We start from the raw sequence: 12,766 nt of genomic DNA on the forward strand, positions 1-12,766 counted from the left end.
TATTATTATTAATACTTCTAATAAAACATTTTCCATTTTTTAATTTAGCAATATATTAATGTATATTAGCATATCATATATATATGATTACTATTACAGAGGCAGAATGAGACACAAGTGATTATTGTTTCATAAATGAAGTTTATGTTTGAATATGAGATTTAAGGTTTTTTTAGGTGGGGGTGCTTGACAGCCTGCAGTAATCATATAATCGTGTGATCAGTTGTTTGGAGAAAAAGCAGAATGAATGTTCTGCTTCAGTGTTGAAACCACTTGAAACTGTTCTTCTGCTGTTTGTTACCATGCTGTTAGCTCATTGTCATTCTTATCAAAGGTTAATAGTCCATCCAGCCACTTGAAGTGACCCCACGTGTCCCCAGAGGAGATTTGCGCGTTGCTTTACAAAGCCTCCATTGTGGCTAACTGTCCTGGGGACACTTGAAACGGCAGTGGCCATGAAAAGAGAGGAGAAAGACGGGTGTATCTGTCCTTCTTCATCAGTAGTCTCCTCTGAGTCGCGGCCCCCTCAGGTGCTAACTGTATGTCAGCACAATCAGCAGGGATTCGGTTTGGTGCTCTTCAGACTCTCAATGGCTCAGCCTCACCCACTTCCACTGCCTCCAATAGCAACCGCTGCAGGATGACCCTTATCGCCGGCCGATAAAAATCCACCCTCGGCAGCCAGATAAGAGAAAGAGAGGGGAAAAGGAAGAGAAGAGTGCATCTGTACGATTAGATAAAGGAGAGGCACTCTTGACAGACTGAAGGATTTTTAGCCAGAGGATGTTTTGAATGTGAGTATTCATTGCTCCAGGCTCCAGTGCAATTTCCCCGGGATAAAATGATTGTTGTAAGCCGAAGTTTTTCTGACTGGCGTCCTTAAGAAATGGACAGCTCCCTTTCTAATCACAGAAGTGTTTACATGAGTGCAGCGCCTCTGGCTTTCTCTCTTTCCAGCGTTCTCTCTGTTCTGTCTTTCTCCAGGCTATGCTTTTGGAGAAGGGAGTGTATATATAGTGCTTCGGGTGTCCGCACAGGGTGCGAGAAAGGTCCAGCGACACAAAAGAATGTCAATAAGCATCAGTAACTTATACACCCAGAAAGCACCTGTAGGTTTTTTGCACATTTTGTCTGTGGTAAATTGCACTATACAATAATGGTTTCTCGTTGAAATGTACAGCCTTGTTTCATCTTCATCATCCTGGTAGATGACAGCACAAAACATCTGTCGTCCTGATGTTACTGAAGGGGTTGGCCTTTTCTTAAAGGGGTGGACATAGGCAAACTCTTTTTTTTTTATTAAATAAAAATATAGTTTTTTTATTACCAAATGAACAATAGCTAAATTGAGTAATCTCTTATTTAACAAAATATTAATATTATTTTATTTTATGATTTCAGAATATTGCACTATCATTCCGATTTAAGAATTTAATGAGCAGTGCATGAGACATGGCAAAATAACAGTAATATATACTATATATTATATAGTTATTCTACTTTTTGGAGGTAGAATTCGAATTTAATCAGAACTGGATGTTGAATTGAAATATAATACAGTAATACAGTACATATATATAATACAGTAAACTTTTTGAATTTGTAATAATATTTAACGATATTAAAGATTTTTGATCAAATATATGCAGCCTTGAAGAGCATAAGACACTTATATATATATATATATATATATATATATCTTACCAATTCCATACTTCTGAATGGCATTATAAAATAAAATTTTGCATCCCTTTTGCTGCCTCACTTCAAATTCTGGAACTCAATTGTGATTTGAAACGCTGTGCTACACACACACACACACACACACATGGCCATGATGTCATCTCTTTTCCCAGCCACTGACTCTTGTGTGCTTTAACCTTGGCTCTGAGTGAGAGAGAGTAATTCTAACCTTAAAAACCTGCTGATTAAAGCTAGTTTGGAGGAATTCGATTCCGCTTAATGCCTTTGGCCCTCCGCCCAGCCCTGACGACGGCTTGCCATTAACATCACCGGACAGCATGTCTTCACTCAGGCAGACGTGACTGGCACACAGACACTCACACATGTGTGTCCAGCACGGTCTGTCCCCATCACTTTCATTCTGATCTGTCTCTGTTGATCAGCATCAAACCGCAGCACTGGCGTTTCCTGCGAGCCGCCCCAGCTCTGCTCCTGTTTCTGCAGACGCAGCATCCTCTGTCCTGCAGTTATCTGCCCCGGCTCGTGGTCATTCGCTGCTGATATGAGGACCGTTTGATGCTTGATTTCACTGGGGCTTTGGGTTAAAGTTCAGAGCGATAAAGCAGATTGTAGGCAAACACTTGCTTTCTCAAACACACTGAACTGTTCTCCTGTTCTGTACAAAACATTTGAACGCTTTGTCATCTGCTTTAGACTGCAGCCTATAAATGAGCCTGTAGATACATTTGGTGCATACTAGCATCTGTGAAGGGATACTATGTACAAAGTAAAGTCTAATTAAGTAAAGATATAAGTAAAGTAAGATAGATAGATACAGGTAAATCAAAAAAAAAACATATAAAATAGGAAAAGTTCTTTATTTTTTGTAATTTTTTTTTTTTTTTTAAAAGCTAACTTTCCAATATTCTAGTTTCATTGCACACAAACTGTTTGATTAATTTTGAGTATAATTACTGGGTACGTCTTGGGCTAGTTTAGATGGTGCATCCACAATTATGGGAAAGACCACTGACTAGTGCATAATTAAACCTGCTTCTGAGATCTTGAACATTTCTGGGGTTTTTTTATCTTTTTCTGATTGATCTTTGAGAAATTATTCAATTTTTTTTGTCCTAAGCTGTAAATCATAACCATCAGAATAAAAAAATTAAAATAAAACTCTTGCAATATTTCAGCTTGTGTGCAATGAATCTAGTATAGTAAAAAGTTAATTAAATTGCAAAAAGTAAAGAATTTTTCCATGATATTAATTTTTTTTAACGTCACCTGAAATAAAAATTTATAAAAATGGAATAAAACAGAACAAAATGACTTAAACTTTAAAATAACATGAAAACAGAAAATATGAAAAATAAAAACAAACTGAAATAACAATTTATAAAAACTGTATTGAATAAAACAGAACACAATGACTAAAACTTAAAATTAAAATGTGAATTTAAAGTGTTCCTGTAGCTCAACTGGCAGAGCACTGCGCTAGCAAGCAAGCAAGTGCAAGGTTGGGGGTTCGACTCCCTGGGATCACATGATATGTAAAAATTGATAGCCTGAATTCAATGTGAGTCGCTTTGGATAAAACCGTCTGCTAAATGCATAAATTTAATTGAACTGAAATGAAAACTAAGACCTGTATATACTAAAACACACAACAAAATTACTAAATCTTTAAAATTAAAACTAAATATAAAAATAAAAGCTAAAGCTAAAATGAAATTGGTGAAAAGTGTATAGACTAAAACCAAACAAATTGACGAAAAACATCAAAATGATATTTAAAACCAGTAGCCATTGACTTCATTGATGTTTATTTTCCCATTCTATGGAAGCTGGTTCCCAACATCTGTCAAAATATCTTCTTTTGTGTTGTGAGAATGTATTAAATACTAGTTACAGCATTAAAAAGGTTATTTGTAACATTAAACTAACGACAGACAAACTTTTTAGAATGTTCCGTCACACAAAGTCAGTTACCGATATCTTGTGTGTTGTGTTTTTTATTTTCTGAATGAGACTACAGCTCAAATCCCTGATGATACCTGATCCTCTGAGAGACAGAATGAGTAAGAGCATTAAACACGTTCTGCCCAGAAAGATACATCTGTGCGTCTCTCACTTCATTTCACAACATGGTTCCTGAGTTGTGCTACAGATTGAGCCTGAATTTACTGTTTGATGTCGTTTTCTACCCAGCGTGAGGAAAATGAATATCAAAAGCATTTTTGCATTATTTAAAGCATTCATATTCAACAGTTTTGTAGCATTCTATTTTTTCCCCCAACAAATTCTGCTTCTTATGTTAGGTTTCTTTCACCAGAATAAGTTATTATTTAGTATTTAATGTCTGTTTTCCACCCTCCCTGACCCTGGCTGTGTCTTCACGACTGTAAATGACCTCTGTTGTGATTGGTTAACCTCTTCACATGTGTAATGGGTAACTAACGACGCCCACACCGAGCTGCCGAATGTTAAATAGCCATTCATATGTAAATGTGCTAGTGATACTGATATCATTATCAAGAATTTATTATTATTATTATTTATTACTTTGTTTTAATAAATGGTCTTGGGAAAGACATTTGTGATGTAGTCTAGATAGTACATCAAATTCCCAAAATCCTGTTGTCCATAATGAGCTTGGTGTGAGAGTGTGTTTTATTTCACCATGACCTCAGTGTCCTTGACATACAGCATCACTGAATATGTCACCATATGATATTTTAATGGTTTTAGAGGTTTGAGGTTCTTAATAATAAAGTTTATGCTGTAGAAATCGACTCCAGAGATTAAACTGTTCTGTAGAGCCAGTATAATAGTCATTAAATAAAGCAAAATGTAAAAAAAATAAACTACTTTAAAAAATAAAATAAAAATGAAAAACTGTACTAAAATAACTCAATCTAAAACTAAAAATAATTTAAACTTAAAATGAAAACAGAAAATATAAAAATGAAAAAAAGAAATAGTATTTGTTTTTTAATAAAATACTAAAACATTTACTAAAATAAATAAAAATGTAAGCAGAAAACAAAGATAAAAATCAAAAAGTGAAATAAAATAAAATATAAAAAAACATATAAACTTTTTATACTAAAAAACACAACAAAATACTAAAACATTAACCAAAATTAAATTGAAAAGCAGAAAAAAAAAATCTAAAACTGAAAAAAAAAAAAATATGAAAATCTGTATGGGCAACATCAAAATTACTAAAAACCTAAAAATAAAATGAATGCAAATATTAACAAATTAATAAATAAATATCAATAAAAACTAACAGTATTAGTTTCTCAATGATACAAAAAAAAAGGAAAACTTAAAAACTAAACAACTAATCACAAAAAAGAAAAAAGAAAAGAAAAAAAAACTAAAAAGAATCTAGACCTGAAATAAAAATTCATAAATCTGTATAGGCAACAACAGAATTACTGAAATGAAAATAATATAAAATATAAAAATTAAATTAATACAATATATTAAAAAATTAAGAGGAATATTAGTAAAAACTAATAGTATTAGTTTCTCAATGATACTAAGATAACAAAAAATGAGCAGCAGGTCCCTTGCTTATTGTCTTTTAAAAAAAAAAAAAAAAAAATTAAATATATATATATATATATATATATATATATATATATATATATATATAAATGTCCCGAGAAAACCTTGTAAAAAGAGTCACATTTCCCCTGTAAGAGATATTTAGATATTAGCATCCAATTCAGTGGCAATATTCCCAACTGAAAGGCACCTTGATGGCTGTGTGTGTGTGTGTGTGTGAATGAACACGTTACTGTGCGTAGGAGCGTGTCTCAGACACGACGATGGCGCTGATCTAATCGTGTGAATGTAATTAGGCTTTAATTGCTCAGCATGTGGGCCTCTGGCATCTGTCTAGGCCCCAGACAGCAAATAATGCCCTCTGACGCTGTCATCTTTTAAAGTCACTGTTACCAAACACCTCCGCACAACTCCCACTGAAAGCAAACACCTCCGCGCCGCTGATAGGAGGATGACGACACGCGTTTCACTGTACTTCATTTGCAGCGTGTATCCTAATCAGTGTTTGGGAGTAACTAACTCTTCCTATTTTCCACATGCAGGTTAGAGTAAAAAAATATATAAAAATTATATAATGTAAATTATATAATAATGTTTCTAATGAGAGTACATTGTGCTAATAAACTTTGTAATAAAAAAAATGACTTGGAATCAATCACAGCTATCCTTTTTTTCTTTCTATTTTTTTTTTTTTTTTTTAGAAACAGTTGCATCAGTATTGTGTATTTATTTATAAACTTTTGGCAAAATATTCATCTATAGCTTTTGCTGAGAACGTGTGTTTTAGACAACAGGAAGTGATGAGTAGGAATTTAATTTGAAACAATTTTCACTCAGAAATTGCTTGTACATTACAAATGATAACAACGAATTAGAAAATAACATTGAATTCAGCATTACATTTTGAACTAGAAAGAAATTCTTACAACTTTGAAAAATAATTTTACAGTGTAGTTAGATTATACTTATTATGCACTATTATAGTTCACTTTATAATTGTATGTATTGCAAACCTCTTAAAAAATGTATTTTGGTATATATGTTTGGTAAATGCTTTGTTCTTTGTGTGTGACAGGCATTAAAAAAATATATATTTTTGCTTTGGAACAATTGAAAGGTATTTTGTTCTCCCACTGTAAAAATGTGTTTTGTAAATAAAACAAATATTATTGGAGCATATTTTACAAGAATTCCAGTCTTCTACAAAGTTTTATTCAGTGTGTTACTTGTTGTTTTGCTTTATAATTCTTTGTGAAATTTGCTAGCAATTTCTTAGTAAAAAAAAATTTAAAAAATAAAATAGGTTCAAAGTAAATTTTCAGTGTACTTTCTAGCATTTTCTGCAACTAGAATGGTTCCTGAATCCCCCTTTCCTGTACAGAAATGTTTATTTTTTCTACTTTTATTGTAGAACAAGATTATAGGCACAAATTACATTTAAATATCTGATTTCTATACCTTAACCAACATAGCATCCCCCATTTAATTAAATGTCACTTTAGTTTTAAATAGTAGCTTGACTGTACGTTAGGATTAGCTTGTAGCTTCCCTCATTCTGGTTTTGTGTGTGTGTGTGTGTGTGTGTGTGTGTGTGTGTGTGTGTGTGTGTGTGTGTGTGTGTGTGTGTGTGTGTGTGTGTGTGTGTGTGCGTGCGTGCGTGTGTGTGTGTGTTTGTGTATGTATGTGGGAGTGTGTGTGGGACTGATACGCTGAGATGAGCTTCATTCCTGTAAAATTCAGCCAGCTGAATGTACAATAATATCTGAGACAGGTCTCGTAATCCAGTGCTGTAAATAGACTTACAGTCCTGCTGTTATTGACCCGATATGAAGGACACCAGTAACACACACACATCAATCGTCTAAAGATCATGTCCCTCTAGATATTTTTATCCTGTCATAAAAAGGATTGTACAAGTAAGGAATGTGTCGTGTATAAATGAAAGAATGAGGGAACAAAAAAGAAGAGAGAGAGAGAGAGAGAGAGACTGTTTGCGTTTAATATTATTATTGACAATCTTTATTCTCTTCATCGTTCAGATTTGTGGAAGTAGAGCTGCGATACACACTCAGGTTCATAGTGTTACTGTTCTAGTTTGAGTTGTGTTGTTTATTTATTCAGTGGATAGTTCACCCAATAAATAAAATTTGCTATCAATTTACTCGCCCATCAGACCAACTAAGATATAGGTGACTTTTCTTCTTCAGTAGAACAGATTTTAAAATATTTTTAGTTGAAACCATGGTACTGGGCAAGTCAGCAGTGCTTTGAGAAACAAATGAAGCTGTGAAGAAAGCAAATACAGACGATAAAAAATTAGTAGCCGTGTCTCCAAAAGATATATTGAGGTCTAATGAAGCAAAACGATCGGTCTGTGCAAGAAACTGAACGTTATTTACAACGTTATTCCCTATAATCGACAGCCTTAGCAAAACTGTCCAGAGTGATATCTGTTTCGCAAACGAATCATTCTTTGGAACTGGAACTTTTTAGTGTTCGAGATGAACCAGTTCACCAGTTTATGTAAAACGCTGAGGTAATGAAAAATGTATTGCTTTAGAAAAACATTGGTGTTTCACATCATTATTTGATTATTGCATTAATAATATTATTACTTGTATATGATGCCATTGCATGATAATGGCAAATATTGTAAATAATGTTCAGTTTCTTGCACAGACTGATTGTTTCGCTTCATAAGACCTTAATAAAAAAAGTTTTTTTTGTTTCCTGTTTATTCTTATTTTTGGAATCACCAAAGACCATGATTTCAACAAAACAAAACAAACACCTAACAGCAAAGTTTAATTTTCGGGTGAACTGTCCCTTTTTAACTCTTGTCTTCACAAAAATGCAACCATTTTTGATTCTCCAAAGAACCTTTCAGTGTACTTTTTGTTCTCAGTGTGAAGAAGCTCAAGAATCTTTTTCCTCTATATAGAAGCTTTTGTCCCATAAGGTTCCATGGCTGTTAAAGGCTCTTTCTACAGCCATCAGTGCAAGTTAAGAACATTTATTCTTAAGCGTGTGCTGATGGTTGTGTAGCTTTTGCAGTTGATTCATCTGTACTGATGATTGTGTGGTGTATCGCTGTTGATCTGACGTGTGTGTGTGTTTATTCTCAGTGTGTAACTGACGGTGTGCTCTGTGCTTTATTTCAGTGTTTGTATGGCTGCTATGTCCACTCCTCCATCATTCCCACCTTCCACCGCCGCTGTTACTGGCTGCTACAGGTAAGAGTTCAGCTCCTTCCCTTACTATTTAACACTAAATGATGCTTCAGATGCAGGACTAACAAGAACCACAACTGAAAACATCTTTCATCACCATCCTGTACGACAGCAATGGCGGTAATTGAGGGTAATAAACACATTTGTGGGAATATACTGTATTAGCAGCCAGAGGTCATGGTACAAACTAGATGATGTTTTGGGCCTGTTGACGTTCACAGATCAGATGCCCTTTTTCTATTTGGCATTTTATAAGTTCATTTGAGGGGTTCACGTACAGCCCAAATTGATGTGAACTGCTCTGAGACCCGTGAAACTAGCCAAGTATTGTCCCGAGACTGACAGAAACTATAAGCGAGCAGGACGTGAGGGTTTTTGCACGGCAAGCAGCATCAGTCGAGATGTGCAAGCTTTCATTTCTCACCCACAGCATCTGAGCGGTGCGGGACACGGTCTCCAGCTGGCCATCAGACCGCTGATGCTGCACACCCCTCGTTTACATGAGCTAAATAGTGAACAGCCAACTAGTAGACCTCTGTTTGGGGGTCTGTTTCACTAGCTGAAGGTACAATTAGTAGTTGTGCACAACATTTGTGTGTGAGTTTAAATATGTTGACATGTTTTTGTGTGAAGTTTTGCCTTTATTGTTGAGACCAAATGTCCCCTCATGGATAGTAAAACCTGAAATCATCTACACCGTGCGGAGCAGCAATGGCACCCATGAGGAAATAACTTAATAAACATACTAAATAACGTCTTCAAGGAAATATAAAAATACAATGAGTTAGCTTTAGGTGCAGGGATAGAAAATAGTATTAGCTGAGTATAAAACAATCAATGGAAAATCCCCACCATGATAGAAAATCGAGTGTGAGTGTGTGGGTTTATACTTTAGGGACGAAATTGCCTCCAGAAGTGAGAGAAATCTGACAACTAAACTCTTCTTTGGGACTTTCAAGGAGAAGCAATTCATAAAATAAATAGTATTATTTTTCTATTCTAAAAATGCAGAAAGTTTGCTTTTTCAGTTATTCCAAGAGTGCTGATATACCGGTCCGATAGCACTTGGACTTTTCACTTTTTTATTAGACACTTACTCACCTGATTCATTACAAATTACAGATTCATTTGGGAATGAAACAAGTTACTTTATGAGTGAGGCATTTGAATCACTCCTTCAACCAGTTAGTTAAAAAAAACTGGTTCATTCACTGGTTCATGCTTTTAGTTATTCCAAGAGTGCTGATTGAACAGTTCAATAGAACTGGGACTTTGTGAAAAGACATAGGGTCAATTTTACTAAATGGCAAAAAAGCGCAAGAAGACAATTCCAATACAGTGAAGATGGGCGTGGAAATTTCTGTGTTATTTTCTAACAGAATGCAAATAAAAGAACACAGACGCAACATCTCATTTACATATCGACCAACGCAATATGCCAAGTACAGTGCAAATTAGCATAGTCGCAAATAAAGAAGTTTTGATAGACCTGGTATTGCATGACTCCTAGTTGAGGGTTTGAAGTCCTCTTTTACTTCCTGAAGCAAATTTTAAAATAGGATGGCTTGGCAAACTATATGTTATATGGATAATGTGGTCATCTGGCATTCAAGATAAATTAATACATGTTGAAAAAAACTCCTTTCTACCATGCACTCTCTGTTCTCTGCGGTGCCTCCTCTACCAACAATAATTACAGTCATTTCAAGCGCAAAATAGTTTAAGACATGCTTTTTGGGGGGCGTTAAATAATGGCGCAAATACCAGTAATTTGACAAGTGCAAACATTAGTAAATCTGGTTGCATAATTCATTTGAAGACTCTGCTCCATTAAATTTTGTGTTAGTAAGGGAAACTCCTACAAATGCATATTCAATAAAGACAGGTGCAAAAATAACTGTGTCCATGCCTTTTCAGCACTTATTCGTCACTGCAATTCTTTGGTCAAACCTGACAGCTCTGGCTGTGAATGTCTGTCTGATAATGGTGAGAATTTTTACAGTGACACTTTTTAAAAATCACACAATTACTATCTTTCCAAGTGAGCCATTTGAATCACTTACTCTCCGTATTCATTCAGATTTACAGATTCAATTGAAAATTAAACAAGTTACTTTATTAGTGAGCCATTTGAAGCAAACAGGTTTGAATTAAAAACAGGTTCATTCAGGATCTAAACAAGTGGCTGACATTTATCAGTCAATTGAATCCTCAACTTTGTTCAAGAATACTGACTCATTCTGTAACAAACAAGTGGATTCTTTACGAGGGCATGAATCATTCCCTCAACAGTGTCTTTAAAAAACTGATTCATTCAGTGACAAAACAAGTGGCTGACTTTGAGTCACTTGAATCACTGCTTCAACCAATTAGTTTAAAAACACTGGTCCATTCTGTAAGGAAACAAGTCTTTTTGAATCAGTTGAATCATTCCCTCAACAAATTAATTTAGAAACACTGATTCATTAAGTGACGAGTGAGTCATTTAAATCATTCATTCAGATAATTTTGTTTCAAATGCACAAATTAATTCAATATAAAATTTTAACTGCTTCATCGGAAATCAGAAAGTATTAGGATGAGTATTAGACATATAAAAAATATATATAGTGCATTTCGCAATTTATAGTCACTAGTGTATCCAAAAAATGTTTTGGATGAAAGACAGTTAACTGCGTGAGATGAACAGACTGCACCTTCAAAATTACCTATGAAATGTCTTTTACAAAAGTAGAACTTTTCAAAAGTAATTTTATAATTCACACTCAGTGTGTGTGTGTGTGTGTGTGTGTGTGTGTGTGTGTGTGTGTGTGTGTGCTTGCTCTGACTGGAGGTGTAGTGGGAGTTGAGGGATGATAACATAATGTTAAACCACAGAAGAAAAAGAGGAGAAAAGAGAAAGAAATCATGTGAAAAAAGCGAGAGAACTCAGTGGTGATAAAACGAATCTAAGCTGTCAGATTTCTCACAGTTACAGAAGCTTGAGCTCAGCTGGGCAGGTAAGAATGATTGATTACAGAGAGAGTGAGTCCACCCACATTACACACACACACAGAGAGAGAGAATGAGAGTAAACCTATCCATACACACTCACAATGCTTAAAACTTTCATCTTTACACCAGCACACCTGCCCAATCACAAGCAGATTATCATCAGCAGCGTTTGATTTATGAAGCAGCGCTTGCTACATATTAATGTTATAAAGCAGGATGGTGTCTGCATACAAATAGAGCGCAACTGTGGTGCTCTGAGGTCAGAATCCCATTCATTTACTCCACAGAGAAATAGATTTTTAGTGATAATGTATAAACCCCTCTGTGCAGACCTACAGTGAGCTCTGAGATTAAGTGATGGTCTAATCTTATTTAATAGTGAAGCGCTTTACCAATCAGAGAGAATTCGCTGTTACATCAAAAGAGCCACACTGTTGATGTAAATCTATGTAAATGTCCTCCGTTTATGATTTGATGTTTTTGGAAGATGCCTCTTATGCTAACCAAGGCTAAGTATTTGATTAAAAATAAACACTGTTATATTATGAAAAATTGTTACAATTTCAAGTTATCTGTTTTCTATTAGAAAATATTTTGAAATGTAATTTATTCCTGTGACGCAAAGCTGAATTTTCAGCATCATTACTCCAGATATGAAATATAAAACCAGACATAAAATATAAAGATGTCACTTGCATTAGTAGTTAGCAGTCACCTAATACAGATAAACATGTTTAAAACGGATACAGGAAGTGTCTTGAGGAGACTGAGGAGTGTGTGATCCAGTGTGTTCACGATCAAAGATGCTCATTGATTTATGCTACAGCAGAGCGATCGGACTCACAAGGTTACACAGCAGTGATTGGAGCCCACCCGAGCTCTCAGAAAGCTCACACAAACACACACACACACACACACCTTTTTGCACTGTCAATCACAAGTGTCAAGGTCAGTCTTTGTACTTTAGTTCACATTAGTCACTTAAAGTTTTAAAAACTTGAAGACCCATGCATTATCATAATATAGATGGTTTAACCTATTTATTATAGCTGGAAAATCAATAAATAATGAAGAAGAAAAAACAGAAGAACAGAAAAAAAATATTTTGCTAAAACAAAATTAAATAAATAAATAAAAAGCATTTTAAAAATAAATCACATTTTCTGTTATTAGCATAAAATAAAAATAAAAATACATCATGTTTTTCTGTTGTTAAAAATATATTTAAATAAAAAAAATAAGTTTTAGAACTTGAAAACCGATGGGACTATGCTATATCA

The 12,766-nt window shown here is 34.6% G+C and overlaps 1 protein-coding gene across 13 annotated transcripts in view; it reads left to right on the forward strand.

Moving 5' to 3' along the window:
- LOC113110868 (calmodulin binding transcription activator 1b) overlaps positions 1-12,766 on the forward strand; it is a 292,263-nt gene that overhangs the window by 235,911 nt on the left and 43,586 nt on the right. For all 13 annotated transcript variants that reach the window (XM_026275119.1, XM_026275114.1, XM_026275115.1 and 10 more), the window contains one exon: positions 8,424-8,495. In XM_026275119.1, coding sequence (XP_026130904.1) covers positions 8,424-8,495 — 72 coding nt within the window. The remainder of the gene's footprint in view (positions 1-8,423; positions 8,496-12,766) is intronic.

This window comes from Carassius auratus, chromosome 11, assembly GCF_003368295.1.
Source record: "Carassius auratus strain Wakin chromosome 11, ASM336829v1, whole genome shotgun sequence".
In the NCBI taxonomy this organism is placed as follows: Eukaryota; Metazoa; Chordata; class Actinopteri; order Cypriniformes; family Cyprinidae; genus Carassius; species Carassius auratus.